The sequence below is a fragment of the Malaclemys terrapin genome, chromosome 3 (assembly GCF_027887155.1).
Source record: "Malaclemys terrapin pileata isolate rMalTer1 chromosome 3, rMalTer1.hap1, whole genome shotgun sequence".
NCBI classification, from domain to species: Eukaryota; Metazoa; Chordata; order Testudines; family Emydidae; genus Malaclemys; species Malaclemys terrapin.
The window spans coordinates 97,291,567-97,315,003 of NC_071507.1; the positions used below are offsets into that span (position 1 = coordinate 97,291,567).

The 23,437-nt window shown below is 38.9% G+C and overlaps 1 protein-coding gene across 2 annotated transcripts in view; it reads left to right on the forward strand.

Moving 5' to 3' along the window:
- LATS1 (large tumor suppressor kinase 1) overlaps positions 1 to 23,437 on the forward strand; it is a 41,367-nt gene that overhangs the window by 12,758 nt on the left and 5,172 nt on the right. The window contains exons 3-7 of one of the 2 annotated variants that reach the window (XM_054021534.1): positions 1,343 to 1,493; positions 2,839 to 4,370; positions 9,637 to 10,219; positions 11,362 to 11,544; positions 13,884 to 13,990. In XM_054021534.1, the coding sequence (XP_053877509.1) occupies positions 1,343 to 1,493; positions 2,839 to 4,370; positions 9,637 to 10,219; positions 11,362 to 11,544; positions 13,884 to 13,990 (2,556 nt within the window). The remainder of the gene's footprint in view (positions 1 to 1,342; positions 1,494 to 2,838; positions 4,371 to 9,636; positions 10,220 to 11,361; positions 11,545 to 13,883; positions 13,991 to 23,437) is intronic. The other variant, XM_054021535.1, reaches the window with a different exon arrangement.

The following is a 23,437-nucleotide window of genomic DNA, read 5'->3' on the forward strand; positions in this document are numbered from 1 at the left end:
ATGAAAATTGTGTACCTTTATTAATTTATGTTGCCCTTCTCTGTACCTTTTCTAATTCTAATATAGTTTTTTTAAGATGGGGCAACCAGAACTCCATGCAAGTATTCAAGGTTTTGGCATACTGTGGATTTATATAGTGGCATTACATTTTCTGTCTTATTGTCTATCCCTTTCCTAACGGTTCCTAACATTCTGTTAGCTTTTTTGACTGCAGCTGCACATTGAGCAGATGTTTTCAGAGAACTATCCATAATGACTCCAAGATCTCTTTCTTGTGTGGTAACAGCTAATTTAGATTCCATCATTTTGTATGTATAGTTGGGATTGTGTTTTCCAATGTGCATTACTTCACATTTATCAATTCTGAATATCATCTGCCATTTTGTTGCCTAGTCACCTGGTTTTGTGATATCCCTTTGTAACTCTTCGCAGTCTGCTTTGGACTTAACTATCTTGAGTAATTTTTTATACTCTGCAAACTTTGCCACCTCGCTGTTTACCCCTGTTTCCATATAATTTATGAATATGTTGAACAGCACTGGGCCCAGTACAGGTCCCTGGGAGCCACTTCCCATTCTGAAAACTGACCATTTATCTCTACCCTTTGTTTCCTGTCTTTTAATCAGTTACGAGCCACGAGAGGATCTTCTCTCTTATCCCATGACCGTTTACTTTGCTTAAGAGCCTTTGGTGAGGGACCTCGTCAAAGACTTTTAATGTTACTTGATGTCAGCCTATTTCTTCCAATATAGTCAGTGCATTAATGTATAAGGAGATTCAGAGTTAATGCTGAAGTAACAGTAAAAGGTCAAAATTCAGAATTGCAAATCAGAGTACTTTTTGTAACCTGTAATGTATTATCTCCTTTGCTTTTGTAATAAATCAGTTGATTTTCAGCCATACAGTTTTTAGCTATTTTGAAAGTTTCAGTGGGGGCTAAAAATAGGGCCTCATATTGGAATCTGGTTGCAACGTTAATTGTGTAGAGGTTACTGTCTTTCAGTAATACATAGGCACATAAACAAATTGTAACAACAGTAATTCTGAGATTCAGACCGCACAGTAGATACACTAAAGTGAGACTCTAACATGTTAACTTTTTCTGGGCATCTTGGCAGTGTGAGATTTAACTACAATTTTTCTGACTCCGGGAGATGCTTTGAGATTTTATAAATCTGTCAGTGAGATTTAGCCATGCATTTTCTATTAACATTAATGAAAAATGTGTGGCAAAATTCCCCTGCAGTGCTTTGAAAATCTCAGCTGTTGGTGCTTTTGACTCTTTTTCTTCTGTTAATTTTAAAAATGAAATAAAATATTTTAAACTTGATTTTCCCTTTAGGATATGGTTGTACGAGCTCTTAGGCAAACTAACAGCCGTAGTATAGAAGCAGCAATTGAATTCATAAGTAAAATGAGCTACCAAGATCCTCGTCGAGAGCAGATGGCTGCAGCAGCAGCCAGACCTGTTAATGCAGGCATGAAACCACCAGGTATGTGTATCCAATATGTATTTTTCTTATAGGAAGAAATCATAAATTAGCCAAATATTTCAATTAATGCACTCTCAACTGGGGAATGGAGGGGAAGTGAAGCATAAACTTTAACAATTAAATAGGAGGTTGAAATACCATTTTTCTTGAAAATGGTGAAATTTTTTAGTATAATTTATAAAGTAATCCACTTAAATGACAGTACTTGACATTAGTTTATTAACAAGCTTTTAGGTTATGTTTTCAACATCATACATAAGTAATCACGTTCAGACCTCTAATTGTAGTGTTCGTTTCCTGTGTTGAATACTTTTCATTCATTTCTTAAATTTGGGAGTCATGTCACTTAATTTCTGTGCAATTATAGTAAAATTGTTATGTTATGTACAAGAAAATAACATAAAAAAACCACTAGCAAAGTAAAACAGGTCTTTCATTTTCAGTCCACTATCTTTCAACCTGTTAAATTGAGTTAACTAGAATTTGTACAAAGCTTTTGGTGGGATACTGGAATTTAGCCATGACTTTCATTCTTACTTGCACAATTTATCACAATTTACCCATTTTTCATTTATGGAAAAAATGTTGATTTGCAGCAGTGACAGTAAAAAATGAAAACTTTCAAAATTAAACACAAAATTGCCCTGTTCATATGACATAATGTCTCTGTCTTGTAATTACTTTCTGGTACCTCCAATAAAAGATTGCTATGTAATTCTTAAAGGAGTTAAATTTTAAGAATTCAACAGAGAGATGGTCATTGTAAATTTTGCATGTATGCAGTCTTATCTTATACGTTTGTAAGTGTAGTATCTTTCAGACTGATTTAAAACAAAACCTTTTGATGAACAGAACTTTGCATACAAGGAACATAATACACTTAGATTAAACTGTTAAGTGCATGATTTTTTTTTTAATTTAGTATGCCCGTTTACAGGTGTACAAGTGCTAGCAATCTTTCAGCTGACTAACTCAAAGGTTATGAACCCCTCAAGTACATCACTGAGTTGTCACTTTATAAGATTGATTTGATGTAATGTTTATATCATCAATGTTATGTAAAATGTAGGTCAATACATTTTTCTTTGCTCAGCTTTTCCATGCTAGAAATAGTTCTATAGCTTCCTTTCCGATTAGTCGCAAATCAGTCATGTGACTTACTGTGGCTTACATTAAAATTTATTATCTACTTCATAGCAGTAAGGTAACTGCCAAAAAAGGAAAAGTAACTGAATTAGAATAGTAGTAAAATATTGCAAGCTGCAAGTAGAGCTGCTTTTCTTTTTCTTTTTTTTTAACAAATATAAAATGCTGTGCTTTTTTTTTTTTTTTTCTTTTGTAAAAGCAGGTAGTGTGCAGCAATCAGTTAACCGCAAACAGAGCTGGAAAGGTTCTAAAGAGTCCTTGGTACCTCAGAGACATGGCCCTCCGTTGGGAGATAGTGTAGCTTATCGTTCAGAAAGTCCAAGTTCTCAGTCAGATGTAGGAAGGCCCTTATCTGGTTCTGGATTAGCAGCATTTGCTCAGGCTCATCCTGGCAATGGACAAAGAGTGAATCCACCACCTCCACCACAAGTAAGGAGTGTTACTCCCCCCCCTCCACCTCCAAGAGGGCAGACTCCTCCACCAAGAGGAACAACTCCTCCACCTCCTTCCTGGGAACCAAATGCTCAAACAAAACGTTATTCTGGAAGCATGGAATATATGATCTCTCGCATTTCTCCAGTACCACCAGGAGCATGGCAGGATGGCTATCCGCCCCCACCAATGAATCCGTCACCCATAAGTTCTTCTACGCAGGGACAAAGAGGCATTAATTCTGTTCCACTTGGCAGGCAACCAATAATCATGCAGAGTTCTGCCAATAGCAAGTTTAGTTTTCCATCAGGAAGAGCTGGAATGCAAAATGGCAATTGTCAGACTGATTTCATGGTTCATCAGAATGTTGTATCTGGGAACTCGGTCAATCGTCAGCCACCCCCTCCGTACCCAATATCCCCAACTAACAGGCAAAGTCCTACAGCATTGCAGATGCAAGCAGGAGGATCTGTTCCTCCTTCAGCATACACCAATGGAAATATTCCTCAGTCCATGATGGTGCCAAATAGAAACAGCCACAACATGGAACTTTACAATATAAATCTACCTGGAATACCAATGTCCTGGTCACAGCCTTCATCTGCTCCACCCCAATCACCACCTGGCAGTGGACATGAAATCCCTACATGGCAACCCAACATTCCAGTAAGATCAAATTCTTTCAATAACCCTCATGGAAATAGACAGAGTCACTCTAGCAGTTCTCAGCCTTCAGCCACCACAGTAACAGCTATAACCCCAGCTCCCATTCAGCAGCCAGTAAAAAGTATGCGAGTATTAAAGCCAGAGCTGCAGACTGCCTTAGCACCAACTCATCCTTCTTGGATGCCACAGCCAATGCAAGCTGTCCAACCAGTCCCCTTCTCTGAGAGTCCATCTACCAACATGGCAGTCATGTCACCTGTTGCAGAAGCTCCAAATTACCAAGGTCCTCCACCACCTTACCCAAAACACTTGCTACACCAGAATCCATCTGTCAGTCCATATGAGACAGGAACCAAACCTAGCAAAGAAGATCATTCCAGTTTACCTAAGGAAGAAGAGAGTGAAAAGAGTAATGAATGTGTTGATGGGACAGATAAAGAAAAAAAACAAATAACAACCTCACCTGTTCCTGTTAGGAAAAATAAGAGAGATGAAGAGCGAAGGGAGTCTCGCATTCAAAGCTATTCTCCTCAGGCCTTTAAATTCTTCATGGAGCAACATGTGGAAAACATACTCAAGTCTCATCAGCAACGATTGCATCGTAAGAAACAACTAGAGAATGAAATGATGCGGGTAAAATCTTTATTTTCTTTAATATTTGAATGGAACTACTTTAGCTTTTGGTATACATTTTTAAAAACTGCATATCTAGACAGGTTTCTTGATTATACTGCAATTGTGTGGGCAGCTGTAGTATCTTTTGGTATTGAAGTTCATTTTTAGTTTGACCACATGTTTAAGAATCAGCCAGCCTTTCAGTATTTGTTTAGGTAATCCCATTCCTCCCTTTAGAAAATTTATTGAAACTTGCATTGGTCTTAGCTGCATGGCTCCCAGGTTTTTATCACTGATGATATTAATGCTGATTTGGGGGAAACTATTTGTTAAAATTGTCACAGTTAAGTATTATTAAAGATTTTTGTAGATGCAATTTAGGAAGAAATGGTAATAGGGCTGGCTAAAGTCTCCATATAGAGCCCCAAAGAATGATTACTCCTTTCACTTTCACCAGTTTGACACCATTGTGTGATGGTATATGTCCAGGAAATTTCATTCTAAAAATGTTGTTCTAAATAGTCTAGTCAGCTTTCGCTAAATGTACTGAGGGTTTGATCCTCTATTCCATAGTCCTTTCATACTGTGCAAAATTCCTATTAATATCTGTGAGAGTTCTGGGTACACAAGGAATGCAGGGTTGGGCCACCATAGAACACCTCTCTCCCGATATAATGCGACACTATATAACACGAATTCGGATATAACACAGTAAAGCAGTGCTCCAGAGGGGTGGGGCTGCGCACTCCGCTGGATCAAAGCAAGTTTGATATAACGCGGTTTCACCTATAACGCGGTAAGATTTATTTTTTTTTTGGCTCCCGAGGACAGCGTTATATCGGGTAAAGGTGTATATTAACTGAACCTTGGGTAGGGAATTTAAAACTCATTTTAATCTCCACTTTAAAACACTGCAGCAAGCAACAAAAATGCCACAGTTCTGTAAAGCCTATACTCTTTTATCTAGCACTGGCCCAAGAGTACATGTTCTATTAATTGAAGTTTTTTGTTTTTGTTTTTTTTAAAAAGACTGCTTTTTATTTAAAAACTGGCTTTAGATGATGTATCTGATTCCCAATTTGTGTTTTTACAGTCGCATTTTATACTAAAACTTTGTCTTCCTTGTTGCTATGTAAAGACCCACACAACAGGGGAAACAGTGAAACTGACTTTATATAAAACATTGAGAAACACCCACATTAAAACAAGAAAATACAGATAATATTTTATCTCTGATTTTTATAATAATCTTAGGTTTTACTTGTAATCTTAGTTTTTCTGGGAATAATAGTAGGTAACAGAATTTTATACAAAAGTGGTTTTTTTTTTAATTGATACCTTTAACTGAAAAATTTTTTTTTTTTGCTTGACTGAGATGACATTTCAAAATCCATACTCTCCTGCTCTTAAAAAAAAAAAAAAAATCTTGCTTTAAACTGTATTCTTATATAAGTGTCTACTTAATCACAACATAATAAAATGTTAGCAAATAAGATTTATTCCTGGAAGTCTCTCTAGATGTTTATTCTTAGTCTTCTTTTTCCTTTTCACTTTCACTAACAGCTGATTTAAACTCTTAAGGTGTTGGAAGCTTTGCTGACTTCTATAGCCTCCATTACTGTGTGGGCAAGTAAGACTTTGGAGCAACAGTATTATATTAAGAATAGCATGAACCCTTTCCAAAGGACTCTGCATGTATACCTGCATCAAAACTAAAGCATGAAGTTGATGTATTTTTTTATATTACGTTTGGGTACTTAAGTGCAAGATCATAACTAATTTTGATTGCAAACCTCACTTTCATTTCTTATTTGGAGCATTTTATTGAGTGTGCTCTGCAATGGTGTAAGCACAGTTCCTTATGTTGACACACATCCCTCTTAATGGTAATGATTTTTTTCCCCCTGCATGCTTAACATAGTCAATTAAAATCAAAATGTTATTAGCTTTCTTACACTAAATATATTTTATGGTAATTGTGCTCAATTCACATAAAATGTGTTTAATTCAAAAGGAGGGTCTTTTTTGGGGGTTGGATGGTGAAAAATGGGGTGTCGTGGGAGAAGCTGCTCCCTTTAGTACGCCATAGGAGAGAAATCTGACAGGAATAGGCCAACTCACCTTACATCTTGAGTAGGAAGAGAAGAAGTGAAACTTGATGGCCATTTGTCTCCTCTAGTATTTTTTCGTCTTTATTTGCAGGAGAGTTAAGACGATTAAACCAGGAGTGGATTTCCTCATTTCTCTCCTTCTGCAGGAAGTTGAGGGAAAAGGGCCACCAAAATGTTTCAGCCAGTGTATATTCCCTGGTGGGAGGGCAGGTGACTAAAGGAAGGTGCTTAGTGGAGAGAACTGGTTTTTTTGGGTGTGGAGCAGCTGTCTCACAGGAGGAGTAGTAATGTATTTTGGAGGTATGCACTTGCTTCTATTATCTTATTCTGTCTAACGGCGCTAAAAGTGGTGCGGGGCACCTCCCAGAACACACACAACATTTCTGCCCTGAAGAGTGTGAAAACAAAATTATTTATGATGTAGGGAGTAATAAGACCATAGGGAAGGAAAATAGAGGTGATGTCAATGAGATCACATGGCTATTCAGCAAGGGCTAGTGCAAGGCATGGAGTAAAGAGAATGGAGTATTTTGTGTGGGAGTATGGAGTGTATGTATGTGTACATATATAATTTAAAAATAATAGATTTATAGGTTAATTTCTTGTAGCCATCAGAGAAGTGGGTCCTAAAAGCAATATTAATAAGAAGAAGGAGGGGACTTTGCAGATCAGCTCAGAAAGGGTGTTTGAGGTAAAGTGTGAGTGACGTGGAGGAAAGTGTGTAGGTCTTTTGGAGGGAAAGAAGATAAATAAGGTATTAATGCTGAGATTTTTGATGGAGCAAAGGGGTTGGCAAGCAACATGAAGAGATAAGGCTAGTGGAGAGCAGAGGCTTGGAGGTTCTTGGCGATAAGGACAAAACACTTAAATTTGATGCCATGGAGGAGGGAGAGCTAGTACACTGAGGTTAGAGGGGATGGAATGGTCTGACTGATGGGCAAAGAATATGATCTTGGCAGTGTTTTGATGGAGCCAAAGGAGAGCATCATGGGTGTTCAAAGGCCACAGAGGAGGAGGCTGCAGTAGTCAAGCCTGGAGATGGTGAGGACTGCACCAGATTTTTTTGTTATATGGACAGACGCAAGGTCAAATTTTCAAATCTCTGCTTGAGACCCACTGTTGCTGTGATGCCTGTAAGAAATTTGCTATGGTCTGGTGTATGCCAGTTGGCTAGTTGATTTTCTTTTTAAAACAAAAAGTGCCTTCAGGGATCATTAAGTAGCTACCTATGTAACCATGATTTCTGTTGTTCTTGTTCTCCCTCATTTCTTCCTTCTTTTTGTTTGCCTATTTTGTCTCAAATTAGACTGTAAGGTAGTCAGAGTAGGGACTGTCTCTTACCATGTGTTCATACAGAATATTGGTTCCCTAATACAGATTGCAGTTTCTAGATGCTACTACAGTACAAATATTAACTTTAATATTTTGAGATGTTATGGAGGTAGAAATGGCAAGATTTGGGTACCACCTGAATGAATAGGTAATGAAAATGGAGGAGTGAAAGACCTCTAGATTATGGGCCTAAATGCTGGTGCTGTTTTCTCTAACATTATGAAGGGTGTTGCAAAGAGATTGGGAGGTAAGCTTAGAAATTCAGTGTAAACTGATTGAGCTAGCCAGAAGAAAATGTCAGAGAATCTGAAATCCAGAATTGAATTTGCAAGTCATTGCTATAAAGATTATTGAAGTCATGGAATTGCAAATGAAATCACCAAAAGAGAGAAGGAAGAGCTCTTGAGAAAAGAAGGGAGGTATGGAGAGGTGGAGGACTAATAATTCTTGTATAGTGCTTTTTATCAGCATCATTCCCATTACAGATGGTAAGGCTGAGGCAGAGAGAGAGTGACTTGCTCAGTCACCCAGCAGGCCAGTGGCTGAGCCCAGAATAGAGCCCAAGGCTCCCTAGTCCCTGTCAAGTGACCCATCTACTAGATCACACTGCTTAAGCGAGTTGGGAATCAGAAAAGGCAATAAAATAATGAATTATGTAACCAAATATGACCTGAACAAGTGTGTTGGCAAAAAAAAAAAAAGGTCTTGTGTCCTATTTGCTGTTCTGAATTTAAAGATGGCCTAAATGGTTTAAAAACAATTATTGTGCATGTGTTCTGCCTGAGAAATATCAGAAGTATCAAATTTGGTTTTTCATGTCTTTATATGGGATCTCTTTAGGGTTCCAGAGGATGTTTATTGTGAAGTCTAATACCTTCCTTAAAAAGATGGGGTAGAATCTTCAACAAAGATACCCTTTATCAAAATATTAATTAGTCATTTGCGTTAGACAGTAATTAACTAAAACAAGAATATTAAACACCCTGACTGAAAATCTTCTCTCCTCTCAATTGCTCACCTTTTACTATCTTGGCTTCTGTTATTTGATAGTTTCATTAGTTCTCCAGCCACTATAGTGTCTTCCATGATAGACAAGACTTGTCTTTTTAATGTAAAAACACAAGCAGAACCACTTTTCATTTTGCCTTTATATTTCATAAGAAGCAAAATAGGACAGAAGCCTTGGAAGGACACCTTTAATTAAGAGACAAATGGAAATAGTTATGCAAAAACAACTAAGTATGCAAAGAATCAGTCATCAAACAGTGGATAATTAATTGGATAATCTACAGAACAATACATTCAGTTAATTGTGTCAGGAATCAAGCAAGTAATGACTCCATTAATGCAGCGAATCAAGTAAAAGTTAGGTATGCAGAGAATCATGGACAAATCTGTACAGTTGTTAATATGTAAGGGACGTATTCCCATGTGGGAACATCTCTGTGAAGGATACACAATCCTGCCCTACAATCCGTTTTTTTCTACAGAGGACATGAAAGGCAACCACCATCAGCTTGTCTTTCTCCCATCCTAGTCCGTTCCCAAAAATGGCTCCCTTAATCAAGAGCATGGTGGTGCATGGCACCTTGTGCAAATTGTTGTTATAACTGTCCCTTAGATTGCACATTGTGTGTGTGGGGGGGGGGGGGGGGGAGGGTTGGTTGTTTCAACCTTAAGGGTTTATAGAGACCTAATGTGTGTGAGGGGAAAAAACTTGAAGTATTACTCCTCATTTTACATGTAAGTTTTTACTTTACTTTGCCTGAACCTTCTAAATGTATGATGATCACCACAAAGAGAAGTGTTTTTCACTTGTGAAATTTAACTTCATTACATAGGTTGGGTTGTCCCAAGATGCCCAGGATCAAATGAGAAAAATGCTGTGCCAGAAGGAATCTAACTACATTCGTCTCAAAAGGGCTAAAATGGACAAATCAATGTTTGTAAAAATTAAGACTCTAGGCATTGGGGCATTTGGAGAGGTCTGTCTAGCAAGGAAAGTGGACACTAATGCTTTATATGCAACAAAAACCCTGCGGAAGAAAGATGTGCTGCTTCGGAACCAAGTTGCTCATGTTAAAGCTGAGCGGGATATCCTTGCAGAGGCTGACAATGAGTGGGTGGTTCGCCTGTACTATTCATTCCAAGATAAGGACAATTTGTACTTTGTAATGGATTACATTCCAGGAGGTGATATGATGAGCCTATTAATTAGAATGGGTGTCTTCCCAGAAAATCTGGCACGGTTCTATATAGCAGAGCTGACCTGTGCAGTTGAAAGTGTTCACAAGATGGGCTTCATTCACAGAGACATTAAACCTGATAACATTTTGATTGATCGTGATGGTCATATTAAACTGACTGACTTCGGGCTTTGTACAGGTTTTCGATGGACGCATGATTCCAAATACTATCAGAGTGGTAAGAAACTATTTTTGTTATCTAATTCATGAATAATAATATGAGTAGAAAGATGAACATGACATAAAAAAAGTTAGAATTTAATACCCATAAGGGAAATGGAATAAGCTAAACCAATATAGCAGCGTGCACATTTGAAGTAGTACCGGTATAACTATTTTGGTAAAAAAAATAAAAAAATCTAACTGAAATAGTTATATCAGTGCAAAAATTCTGTGTAGACCAGGCCTAAGTCACTTTTGAAAATGGGACGTAGGAGCCTAAGTCATGTGGATGCTTTTGACAATTTTACCCAAGATCTACAATTCTTCATCCCTTTTCTGCAATTATGTGGAAATTCACTAATTAAGCTTCTTTTAAAAAAAAGATTTAAGTTTATTTAATGCCTTCAGGGTAGTTGCGGGAAGCTTATAGCAAAGATAATTTTGCGTTTTGTTCTTCAAGTGGCAGGATCTGGATTCCTTCCTCGTTTTATGGTTATTTTTTTATAGGTAACCTGCAAAGAATTAAATGAAAATTGGGCTTGTACCTTTTTTCTTCAATAGATTATTTTAAAAACCCACTTTTTTGGCTTGTGTTTACACTAGAAATTCAGTTCCTCTTTAGCCTGGTATATTTTACGGTGATTGGAGAAGTAGCAAGAGGGATGACATTACATAAGGCAAGAGAGTGAAAGTTGAACAATTGTGATAGGTAAGATTTTTAATCAGACTGTTTAAAACTTTCTATTTTTTAAACACATATTTAGCTACAGTGATTGATATTTTGGAGACGGCCCTCCTTCACTGCAGGTGAGAGAAATAACCGTATACATCCTATACTTCCAACAAGTTCTGCAGCAAAACTAGGGAAGATCAGAATTGACATTTCCTATTACTTGTTACGCAAAAAATCAATTTTTAACAAACAGAAAATCACTCAACTTTCAGGCATTCTTTTACATCATAAGCAAAAAAATCACACAAGCTCAATATTCTAAGTTCTTTACAAGTTCACTTTTAATGATTTTTATTTTAAAGTACTACTAAAGTATTCATTAGAGTAGAGAGTGTTCTTCATAAAAAGGAATGTTAAAGAATTTGGAGAGAAACTGGTCTTAGTTGCGAACCCCAATGAAAAAATATTTCATTTTTATATTGTAGGTGACCATTCACGTCAAGACAGCATGGATTTCAGTAATGAATGGGGTGATCCAGCAAACTGCAGATGTGGAGACAGGCTTAAGCCACTTGAGCGTAGGGCAGCGCGTCAGCATCAGCGTTGTTTGGCACATTCACTTGTTGGCACACCTAATTACATTGCACCAGAAGTACTCTTACGAACAGGTAAAGCTTTTTAATTTGATTGCTTTGCAAAATGACTGATGTCTAAAGGCTTTGGCCCTTTCTGAAGACGAGCACTTGTACAGATTAATTAATAATGGAGTCAGTAACAGATAAGTTAAATGAATTCTTTGCATCAATCTTCACTGCAGAGGATGTGAGGGAGATTCTCATACCCGAGTCATTCTTTTTAGGTGACAAATCTGAGGAACTGTCCCAGGTTGAGGCGTCCAATAAGAGGAGGTTTTGGAACAGGTTGATAGATTAAACAGTAATAAATCAACAGCATATATTCACCCAAGAGTCCTGAAGAAACTCAAATACAAAATTGCAGAACAACTAATAGGTTACAAAAAAACCAGGAGTACTTGTGGCATCTTAGAGACTAACAAATTTATTAGAGCATAAGCTTTCGTGGACTACAGCCCACTTCTTCGGATGCATATACAAAGTGGAATAAATATTGAAGATATATATATATACACACACACATGCTCTCTGTATGTGTGTATATATATCTCCTCAATATTTATTCCACTCTGTATATGCATCCGAAGAAGTGGGCTGTAGTCCACGAAAGCTTATGCTCTAATAAATTTGTTAGTCTCTAAGGTGCCACAAGTACTCCTGTTCTTTTTGCGGATACAGACTAACACGGCTGCTACTCTGAAACCTGTAATAGGTTATATTTCACTATCACTTATATCAGCCTCTGTACCAGATGATTGGAGGATAGCTAATGTAAGGCCAATTTTTAAAAAAGTCTCCAGAGACAATTCTGGCAATTATAGGCCAGTAAGCCTAACTTCAGTACCAGGTAAATTGGTTGAAACTGTAGTAAAAAACAGAATTATCAGACATCTAGATGAACACAATATGTTGGGGGAAGGGGAAGAGTCAAAAGTGATTGAGGCATGTAAAGTGAAATCATGCCTCAATCTATTAATGTTTGGAGGGTGTCCATAAGTATGTGGACCAGGGTGATCCAGCAGATATAGTGTACTTGGACTTTCGGAAAGCCTTAGACAAGGTCCCTCACCATAAGCTCTTCAGCAAAGTAAGCAGTCTTGGAATGAGAGGGAAGATCTTCTCACAAATTAGTAACTAGTTAAAAGATAGGAAACAAAGGGTTGGAATAAATGGTCAGTTTTCACAAAGGGGAGAGGCAAATAGTAGGGTCCCCCAATAATCTGTACTGGGATCTGTGCTGTTCAACATATTATAAATGACCTGGAAAAAGGGATAAACAGTGAGGTGGCAAAGTTTGCAGAGGATTCAGAATTGCTCAAAATAGTTAAATCCAAAGCTGACTGTGAAGAGTTACAAAAGGATCTCCCAAAACTGGGTGACTGGTCAACAAAACGGCAGATGGAATTCAGTGTTGATAAATGCAAATAATGCATATTGGAAATCACAATCCCAACTATACATACAAAATGATGGGATCTAGATTAGCTGTTACCACTCAAGGAAGAGAGCTTGGAGTCCTCAGGGATAGTTCTCTGAAAACATCTGCTCATTGGCCGTCCAAAAATATTAACAGAATGGTAGGAATCATTAGGAAAGGAATAGACAATAAGACAGAGACTATCATAAGACCTCCATATAATAAAAATATATATTAGAATAGGAAAAAGTACAGAGAAGGGCAACAAAAATTATTAGGAGGGTATGGTACAGCTTCCGTATGAGGAGAGATTAAAAAGACTGCTTATCTTAGAAAAGAGATGGCTAAGTGGGATATGATAAAGGTCTATACAATCATGAATGGTGTGGAGAAAGTGAAGAAGGAAGTGGTATTACCCCCCTTCACATAACTCTGGAACAAGGGGTCACCCCAAAAAATTGATAGGCAGCAGGTTTACTTCTTTATGTTTGTTTTAGTACTTCACACAATATAGTCACCCTATGGAACTTGTTGCCATGGGATGTTGTGAAGACCAAAAGTGTAACTTGGTTCAAAAAAGAATTAGATAAGTTAATGGAGGATAGGTCCAGCAATGGCTATTAGCCAAGATAGTCAGAGACGCAACTCCATGCTATGGGTTTTCCTAAGCCTGTGTCTGCCAGAAGCTGGGTCTGTATGACAATGGATAGATCTTTTGATAATTGTCCTGTTCATTCCCTCTGAAGTATCTGGGCTAAATGAACCATTGGTCTGACCCAGTATAGACGTTCTTAAGCTTTTCTGGGTCAAAAATAAATATTAAATTATTATTATTAATCTGGAAGATAATGCAATAAATACTTACTTGTAACTTGATATGTTGGTTGTCCATTTAAATGTAAATCTAAGTAACCAAAGCACTGGTTTCATTTTTATAAGATTGCTTTTGTTTCAGGATATACACAGCTGTGCGATTGGTGGAGCGTTGGAGTAATTCTCTTTGAAATGTTGGTGGGGCAGCCTCCCTTCCTGGCACAAACACCATTGGAAACACAAATGAAGGTAATTAAGAAAATCAGGTGTTAAAATTATGTAATAGTAATGTGCAAATGTAGTAGTTTGTATAATCCTATAAGCATTACCATGCTGAAAAAGCAGTCAGAATTTGTGTAAAACTTTCTAATTATATAAAGTGAGAGGAGAGTTTTAAGTGAAAAAGCAATATGCACAACTAGGTGATAAACTAACCCTATTTCTAAGCCAAAGGATATCTTTCACAGAGGCTGAATATTGTAAGATCTGATTTTATTAGTTTCACGCAATAATCCAAGCTTGTCATTTGTTCATGCTTTATCAAGAACTTACCATTTTTGCTCTCTTACGCTATGCCCTTCTCAATACCATACTTCTCTCAAACAGTGCCATGACTTGTGAGTCAGAGGGTTGGCCCAGCATCCTTTTTGTCAGACAAGCAATGTAACAGTGTAAAGGGGCATTCACTTGAGCGCCTCCTAATGGCTGGATGCAGTAGCGCAATCCTTTTCTCACCCTTGGCACCTCTTACAGGCTGCCAGCCGACCTTGATGGGTCTTCAGTGGCTTCACCCTTCAGCCAAGTCACAAAGTTCAAATGAATCCTTTCATGGGTATGGAAGAGTCCAGTAACTAAATAGTTTATTTGCCCTTTCTTGGGTCTTCAGCCCCAGCTCTGGACTATTTAAATTTGGGACTTTGTTCAGGTTCCCAAGTAAGCCTTGTTCACTTTTTGGGGTTTACACCACTTCACATGGGGCTAGAAGGAGAACCCGGGCCCGCTGTAACATAGTAGGGCACAATCCACACTAGTGGGGGGCTGTCAGCCCTGTCCTGCAACCTTGGGTGCCTTACAATTCCTTGCTGTAGTAACTCCCACCTGGACTGCTCAGAGACTGCCTTCCAGCATGTATTCCACACCAAGTGTCTGTGTAACTGCAGCCTCCCAGCTACACCCTGGCTCCTACCAGCCTTGGTTATAGTGCAGGGTCACCCAACACACCCCTGGTCCTGAATCTTCCTCCAGAAATGTGTGTCCTGTACTGCTCAGCCTTCTCCTGGACAGTACAAATATATTAAGCCCATTAGATCATTAAGGAAATAATATAACCGCTTATTACTTAAAATAGTTACCCAGACACTTTAACTGAAACACACTGGATTAGATAAAACACTAAACCAGCTTATTAACTACAAAGAGATTTTAAGGGAGTATAAGTAATGAGGCATAAATGTCAAAATGGGCACAAGAAGAATAAAGATAAAACTGTGATTGGTACTTACTTAAGAAACTATCTAAGGGCTTGTCTACACTGGCACTTTATAGCGCTGCAACTTTCTCACTCAGGGGTGTGAAAAAATATCCCCCTGAGCGCAGCAAGTTTCAGCGCTGTAAAGCGCTAGTGTAGACAGTGCACCAGCACTGAGAGCCACACCCTTCGTGGAGGTGGGTTTTTTAGAGCGCTGGGAGACCTCTCTCCCAGCGCTCTGCCGTGACTACACAAGCCATGTTAAAGTGCTGCCATGGCAGTGCTTTAACGTTGCCAGTGTAGACTAGCCCTTAGTTGCAAAGCAAACTTTCTCATCACATATTTCCAGCAAGGTTACCTGACCAAACTCTTCAGGTCAGGACCCCTCCCTCAGAGTCCAGTGGCTATTTCCTTTTGTCTTCTCAGTTGCGGAGGAGGTGAAGGGCAGGGAGAGAAAGAAGGGTCCCTTGGTGTGTTTGTCCCTCCTTTTTATAGTTTCAGCCCCCCTCTTAAAAAACATTTGCAGCTGAGAACCAGGAGACAGAGTCTATGTGGAAGGATGTTCCCTGCTGGTGTTTTTTTTTTCCCACCTGTTTGAACTTCCTTTGTTTTCCCTTCCTGCTTGATGACACTATTTACTGCTTAAATGCAAACAAAGGCAAGCACACGTTCCTTCCTTTGTTTAGGACAGACCTAACTTGTGCCTGGGCAGGGCTGTGAGATTTGGAACATGTGTTAATAACATCATAAGGGGAATCTTATAACTTAACATAGTGTTACCACACACATTCTATCAAGACAATACTGACTAGCAAATAGAGTTTTCAAATGATACCTTACAAGGCATAGCTTGTACAAAGATTATTACAATAGTGCATAGAGTATGAACACGGGTATATTCAGTCACACCCACCCACTACTCTGAGTTCCAGCCCAGGGACCCCATAAACAGCAGCCACATATGGCTTGATTCAATTCATTGCTGCTTCTTCCCCACACCTTTTCCTACTTGCCCCCTTGAGCTTCACCTTTATCTCAGAGTTGTGGTTCTTAGGTCCTCTTTCTCCCTGCAAATCCAGCTACGCAAAATTGCAGTCAGAAAACAATCTGGCTATCCCTCAAGTTCCTTTGCCCAGAGAGGAGCACCTTCCTTTCCAGGTCCCAACAACTGAACTGCTGTCTGTTTGTCTTTGTGTTTTTGTTTTTTGGCACAGCAGTCTCATACAAGGCTATGTCAGCCACTTTCTTCTTTCATTTTTAGGACAAGTTTTTTCTTAATATCCTTTGACTCAGTCTAGTAACATTAAGGAAATGCAGCAAGGCTTTTTTATGTGTGCACTATTCCATTTCCCTGATGTTCCCCTTTAGGGAACAAATTTTTGATTCCAAGTTGTCTCAATTTTTCATAAACTTTCTTTCCATAGAATATTGCACACAGTGCCATAGAACATGGTCAACAGTTTCTTTGGTTTTGCACACACTACACAGTCTGTCTTTAAGTCTTTGTAATAAGTTTACCTTATCATTTAAGGCACAATGACCTGTTAACTCTCTAAAAATTACTACTTTGCTTTTTCTGTCATGACTGGTGTATCTTCGATATTTTTTTTTTTTTTAGCATATATCATAAAATCTTTTGTTTCCTCAGTGCATAATTCTTGCCATTCCTTCGCAAGCTCCTTCGTTATCACACTTTTAAATTCTTGTCTACTTATGGGTATCTTAATATCAACCATAGCCACCTCCTCATTTTTAGAGCTTGTCTTGCTATTTCGTCAGCCATCTCATTTCCAGGTATTCCGATATGTGCTGGAACCAATTCTATTGTTACACAGTTACCTGCTTGGATTATTTCCATAGTTAGGGATGTTGTTCACTTATGTAGTTTCTGCTTTCTAAAGTCCGTGTTCTGAGTGTCATAATTCCTGACAAGGAATCATAAAATTACAGCTGCAGTCGGTCACACATCTCTTATCCAGGTTAGTGCCAACATTATTCCAGTCATCAGTACAGTCACATAATTCAATAGCCTTTTAGATTTCTGGATTCCAAAACTAGGACTACAAAAGGCTATTCCTACTCTACCCCGTGTTTGTATTCTTTTGATCCATCTGTATAAACTTGGCAAAGGTGGCCCCGTTTTTCATAAATAAGTTCAGAAATTTCATTGGTCATAATGTATGGGTTGTTTCCTTCTCTCTCTCTCTCTCTCTCTCTCTCTCTCTCTCCCCCCTCCCCCCCCCCAATACAATTCCAAATCCACCAATGGAGGAATAACTGTCTAGCTGAAATCTCATTTCCTGTGACTAAAAAGTTTTAGTTCTGTTTTATTTTTATATCTCTCCTTTAACCATTTTTTTGACCCTGATAGTATAAGGACACCTTGGTCCTCCAGGCTTGGGGTTAGGCACAGGGCTAACAACCCTGTCCAATTTAAAAAAAAAAAAAATGTTATGGAAACAGTGGCAGAGAAATTGACCATTCCTGTGTGTGATGGCCTTCAGGAGTCAGTGACCCGTATGACTACTAGTGATGAAAACTGAAAGGAAGCCACTGGCATGAAGACTAAAGTGCTCAACACCAATTCAAAAACCAAACTTGGTTTTTGGAACATACGGACAATGTACAAAACAGGGAAGCTAGCTCAGGTCACAGCTTACAAATTCTGGATGTCAGTGAAAGCAGATGGACAGGATCAGCAAGATTAACAAGAGCCTAGGATGAAACTTTGCTGTATTCTGGACTGGATGATGGACAACCCCATAAGGGTGTTGCCATCCTTTTGAAGAAGAGAGTGGAGCATTCCCTGCTTGAGTGGAAGTCCATCAGCAGCAGACTTATGAGAGCTAGACTGAAAGGGAAACACAAGATCACCCTGATTCAGTGCTATGCGCCAACAGATGACAGTGATGAAAAAGCAAAGGACAAATTCTACCTTGCATTACAGGCAGAGTTGGAGAGAGTACCATGCCACGACCTATCATCATGGGAGAGCTGAATGCCAAGGTCAGTAAGGACAACACTAACAATGACAGAGCAATGGTAAGACATGGGTGTGGCACCATCAATGAAAATGGAGAGTCTTGTTGATTTCTGCAATATGAATGACTTAGTCATTGGCGGAACCCTATTTCGACATTGTGAAATGTTGGTGCTCTCAAAATGGCAGAGATAAGAACCAGACTGACGATATGATGATCATTGACAAATGGTGACACTCACTGACAGATGTGAAAGTGAGAAGGGGAGCAGATGTTGGCAGTCACCACCACCTTGTGACAGCCTTCGTCAAGCTAACTGAGAAGTGTGCGTCCACCAAACAAGGGATATAGACATTATGACGTTGACAAGTTGACAAGCTAAAGTCCCCTGAAATAAAGAGAGCCTTCGTTCTGCAGTTAAAGAACAGGTTTCAGGCACCTATGCAGATAACAAAGAGGAGGGGAATGCAGATGAGATCAACAAAAAGTGGGACAAAGTAACAATTTATAAATGGAGCAGTGAAGCCCGTCTAGGCTAAAGGCAGAAGAGAAGGAAGGAGTGGATTACATCCAGCACATGGAATGCCACAGAAACCAGAAGAGCCCTGAAGAAAAAAGCTTTAGATACAAAATCCCAGAAGCTAAAGGACAAATACCACCGGCAGTATAGCAAGGCACACTGAGAGGTCAAATGCCTTGTGAGAGCAGATAAACAACATTATATTGATGATCTGGCAACACAAGCAGAGGATGCAGCTGCTTGTGATGAACAAGGAACTGTCTACATGTCTTATCAGTGGTAAATGGCAGACACCAACAAACATTCTCATTGGGAACAAACAAGGCCACCTACTGGCAACAGAAAAAGAACAAGAAATGCATTGGAAAGGGCATTTAAAAGAATTGCTGAACAGAGAGCCACCTAAAGAGGAAGCAAATATCCAGGAGGCAGAAGATCTTGATATCAACACACACACCCCAACTAAGAAAGAGATCATTCAAGCCATCAACTCCTTAAAAAATGGGAAAGCTCCTGGCAAGGATAGCTCAAATGCAGAATTGTTCAAGATAAATCCTGAGTTAGCAGCATCTATCCTGGCCCCTCTATTTACATCAGTCTGGGAAAGGGGAAAAAAGTGCCAGATGAGTGGACCAATAGGGTTATAGTGAAGATATCAAAGAAAGAAAGAAACTCTCAGGGATTGTAATAACTGGTATGGTATCACATTTTTAACTGTGCCAAGCAAGGTATTGTGCAAGATCATAATCCAGCATATATCCGAGGCAGTTGATAGTATTCTCAGACAAGAGCAAACTGGTTTTCGGAAAGGGCATGGATGCACAGATCAGATTTTAACTCTACGAAACATAAGAGAACAATGCTTAGAATGGGAACAGCAACTCTACATAAACTTAAGGCTTTTGATAGCTTTCACAGGACCAGCCTATGGTGCATTCTGTGGCATATGGAATCCTTCTCCATATAATCAACATCATCAAAAACTTCTATTCCAACTTTACATGCACTGTTGATCGCAGTGAACTCTGTTTTTAGGTCAGAACAGGAGTATATCTGGGTGAGTCATGTTTGCAATCCTTTTCAACATTGTCATTGACTGGGTAATGCGGTGTACAACAGAAGATATGCCAAGAGGCATTAAATAGACACCCTTCTCATCCCTTGAAAACCTGGACTTCACAGATGATCTCGCTCTCCTATCACATTCCCAACACCATATACAAGAAAAAACAACTAGACTCAACACATTCAGCCAGCAAATTGGACTGAAAACCAACCGCAATAAGACTAATATCATGACCTTTAATACTGTCTCACTGTTACCAGTACGGCTAGAGGATCATATTCTCACCAATGTAGAAACATTCACATACTTGGGCAGCACCATCAGCCAGGTCGGTGGAACAAGCCAGGACATCTGGAACAGAATCAGTAAAGCCAGGAACATCTTCAGGAGCTTAAATACAATCTGGAAATCATCAAAATACAGCACCAAAACCAAACTCAAGATTTATCAGAGCTGTGTACTTTCAACACTACTTTATAGTGCAGCACGCTAGGGAAATGAGAAAGTATGACCTGTCCAAACTGTCGTCTTTCCATACAGTCTGCCTCAGAAAAATCCTCTCTATCTTTTGGCCCAAAACAATCTCAAATGAAGATCACACAGTGCAGTCAAGAAAATATGAACGTCGTCATTCCCAGGAGGCGTTGGAGATGGATTGATCATGTGTTTTAGCAATAAGATGGACACCTGAAGGCAAGTGAAAACAAGGCTGCCCAAAAACAACATGGGCGAAGAGCTATAGAAGCTGAGCTGAAAAACCCTGGGGCACAGAGGGGGAACCATTGAAAGACTTGCCAGAAACAGATAGGAATGGAGGAGCTTAGTCGCTGCTGTAAACACCAGAGGCGTAATGGGAACGATGATAATAGTTGGTTGACTGATGAGTATGAGGCAGTCTGGGCAAGTCATATCACTTTGTCTACTAAGCTCCCAGTAATACTTGTAAATCAGTTATGTACTTCCATTGGCATGATTTCCTTTTACCTTTTGCCCAGAAGTTTAGAGCTAATAGTTTCATCCTTAGATTTATAGATGCTTCCACAGTGACTGTTTGCAGCACACACACTAATGATGTTGTTGGCCAGCAGTTCCAAGTTTCTAAGAGTTGTTTTTGAGGGTGAATCAAAAGCTTGGCATCTGTAGTCTAAAACTGGATTAAACCAATACTCAATACATCATCATCATCAGTACCTTCTTATCTGCATCCCATTTGTTTCCAGCTATGCCTTTAAGTACGTTCAGCCTACTTCTGTACATTTGTATGATTATTTTATGTGACCTTTCCAAATTAATTTAATAACAAACACTACTCCTAGGAACATAAGCTTTTGAACTGATTTTTTTTTCACCGTAAAGAAATAAATCCCAGTCTTCCCTTTTTTTCTTCCTGGTTGAAAGCATTCGCTTAGTTTTTGCAAGCGAGAATTTAAATCCCCAATCCCTTCCCCACTTGGAAATCCTCTGGAGTGCCTCATTATCTTTCATATGGTTACTTTTAGTATTTATACTTAGTCCATATAGCACAGTCATCTGTGAAAAGGGAAATACTTATTCCCATCTGCACAATTTCTGGGAAGTTATTTATCATAATGGAAAACAAAATAGAGCTAATACTCCTTGTGGAGTTCCATTTGTAAGCATGTAGGTTTTTGATAAAGCTGTTCCCACTTTGACTTGTATAGTTCCATCACTTGAAAAGTCCCTTCGCCACCAAAACATTCTCCCTTTTATTTCAATTTTGGCTAATTTATATTGGAGGCCTTCCCTCCATAGCATGTCATATGCTTTTTCAGTGTCCAGGAAGACTGATATCATAAAGTTCTTAGTTGTTTATGCTTTTTTGTACCTCCATTTCTAATCTCACTATATATGTTCAACCATGTATCTTCCTTTTAAGAAACTACTTAATACTGTACAGTTTTTTATCCAAGTATTCCACTAGTATAATTTTTTACCATGATTTTCCCCACACATGATGTGAGGGCAAACTGAACTGCAGCGCCTTTATCTGAGCTGCTGAGCTCTGATTGGCTGTCACTAGTATTTCTAGCCCTTGAAGGACTTGGTGTCTCTAGCTTTTAGGATGAGTGCTCCAGTGAGGTGTCTCTAGGTAGGCCTGGAGGACCCACCTTTGTTGCTCTTTTCATTCTACCTTGCTGCTTCCTAGGGCAGGGTGTAGTGGAGAAGTATGGCCGCTAGAGAGGCTATGAAGGCCTGGTGCATCCCATCACAACCAGATAGTTATTTTTTTCTCTTACCTTCTTCCAGAACTTAAGATCAATAAAGAGCATATTCCTCAAGAATAGTAACAGTCACATAGCACAACTAGATTCAATCCTGAATGACTAAAACAAATTATATGTTTTTATTTTTAAGTCCATTAGAGAAAATATCAGTAAGAAGATTTAGAAGATAATGCATGTTATTTACAATCCTATTTCTAGGCCCTGGTGAAAACCCTTAGAAATCTTAGTTACAAAAGAGAAATATTAGATGACATCAGATAGTTTAGCCAGATATTACCGTATAGAATCTCCTGGTCTTTCCAGATTCTGTCTCATGCTTCCTGTGGGGAAAATACATTCATAGTTTTTTTAATTTATTTATTCATTTATTTTTAAGACTAGAAGGGATCATTATCATCTAATGTGATCACTGGCATTGACAAACATCTGTAAGCACTGTAGTGCTGGTAGGAATAACATGCCATAGAATGTCACCCAGTAATTCCTACATCAAGCCCATAACTTCTGATTGAGCTACAGCATATTTTTTAGAAAGACATCCAATTTTGATTTAAAGACTTCAAGGGCAAAAATCCACCATATTCGTAGGCAAGTTGTTCCATTTAATTACCCTCACTGTTAAAACTTTGCACCTTATTTCTAGTTGAACTTGTCTAACTTCAGCTTCTATACCTTGGATCTTCTAATGCCTTTTTCTGCTACAGTAAAGAGCCCTCTACTATCAGTCTTCTCCCCATGTAGGTTCTTGCAGACTGTGATCGAGCCATCTTTTACTTTTCTGTTGGATAAAGTAAATAGATACGTTTCTATAGTCTCTCACTGTAGGACAGGCTTTCTAGACCTTTAATCATTCTTGTTGCTCTTTTCTGAACCCTTTCCAGTTGGTCAGCATCCTTTTTAAAGTGTGTACATGAGAACTGGACCAGTATTCCAGTAATAGTCTCACTAATGCCATATACAGTGTTAATACCACCACCTTACTTCTCAATATTCCCCTGCTTATGCATCCAAATATCACATTAGTTTTCTTAGATCTGGTCTATACTACATCTATCAATAGACCTACATTGCTCAGGTCAGGGTTGTGGATTTTTCAACCTCTGAGTGATGTAGTTATACTGACCTTCCCTCCCTGTAGACAATGCTATGTCAGCAGGACAGCTTCTCCTGCCAATATAGTTAATCCACTCCCTGAGAGGTGATAGCTGTGCCGATGGGAGAGCTCTCTCCCATCGTCTTAGAGAGTCTTCATTAAAGCACTACGGGGCACAGTTGCATCGGTGCAGCTTATGCAGCGTTTTAAGTGTAGACTTGCCCTTAGTCACAGCATCAAATTGGGAGCTCGTGTTCAATTTATTATCTATCATGACCTCAAAGCCCTTTTCAGAGACAGTTTTCCAAAATACAGCACCCCC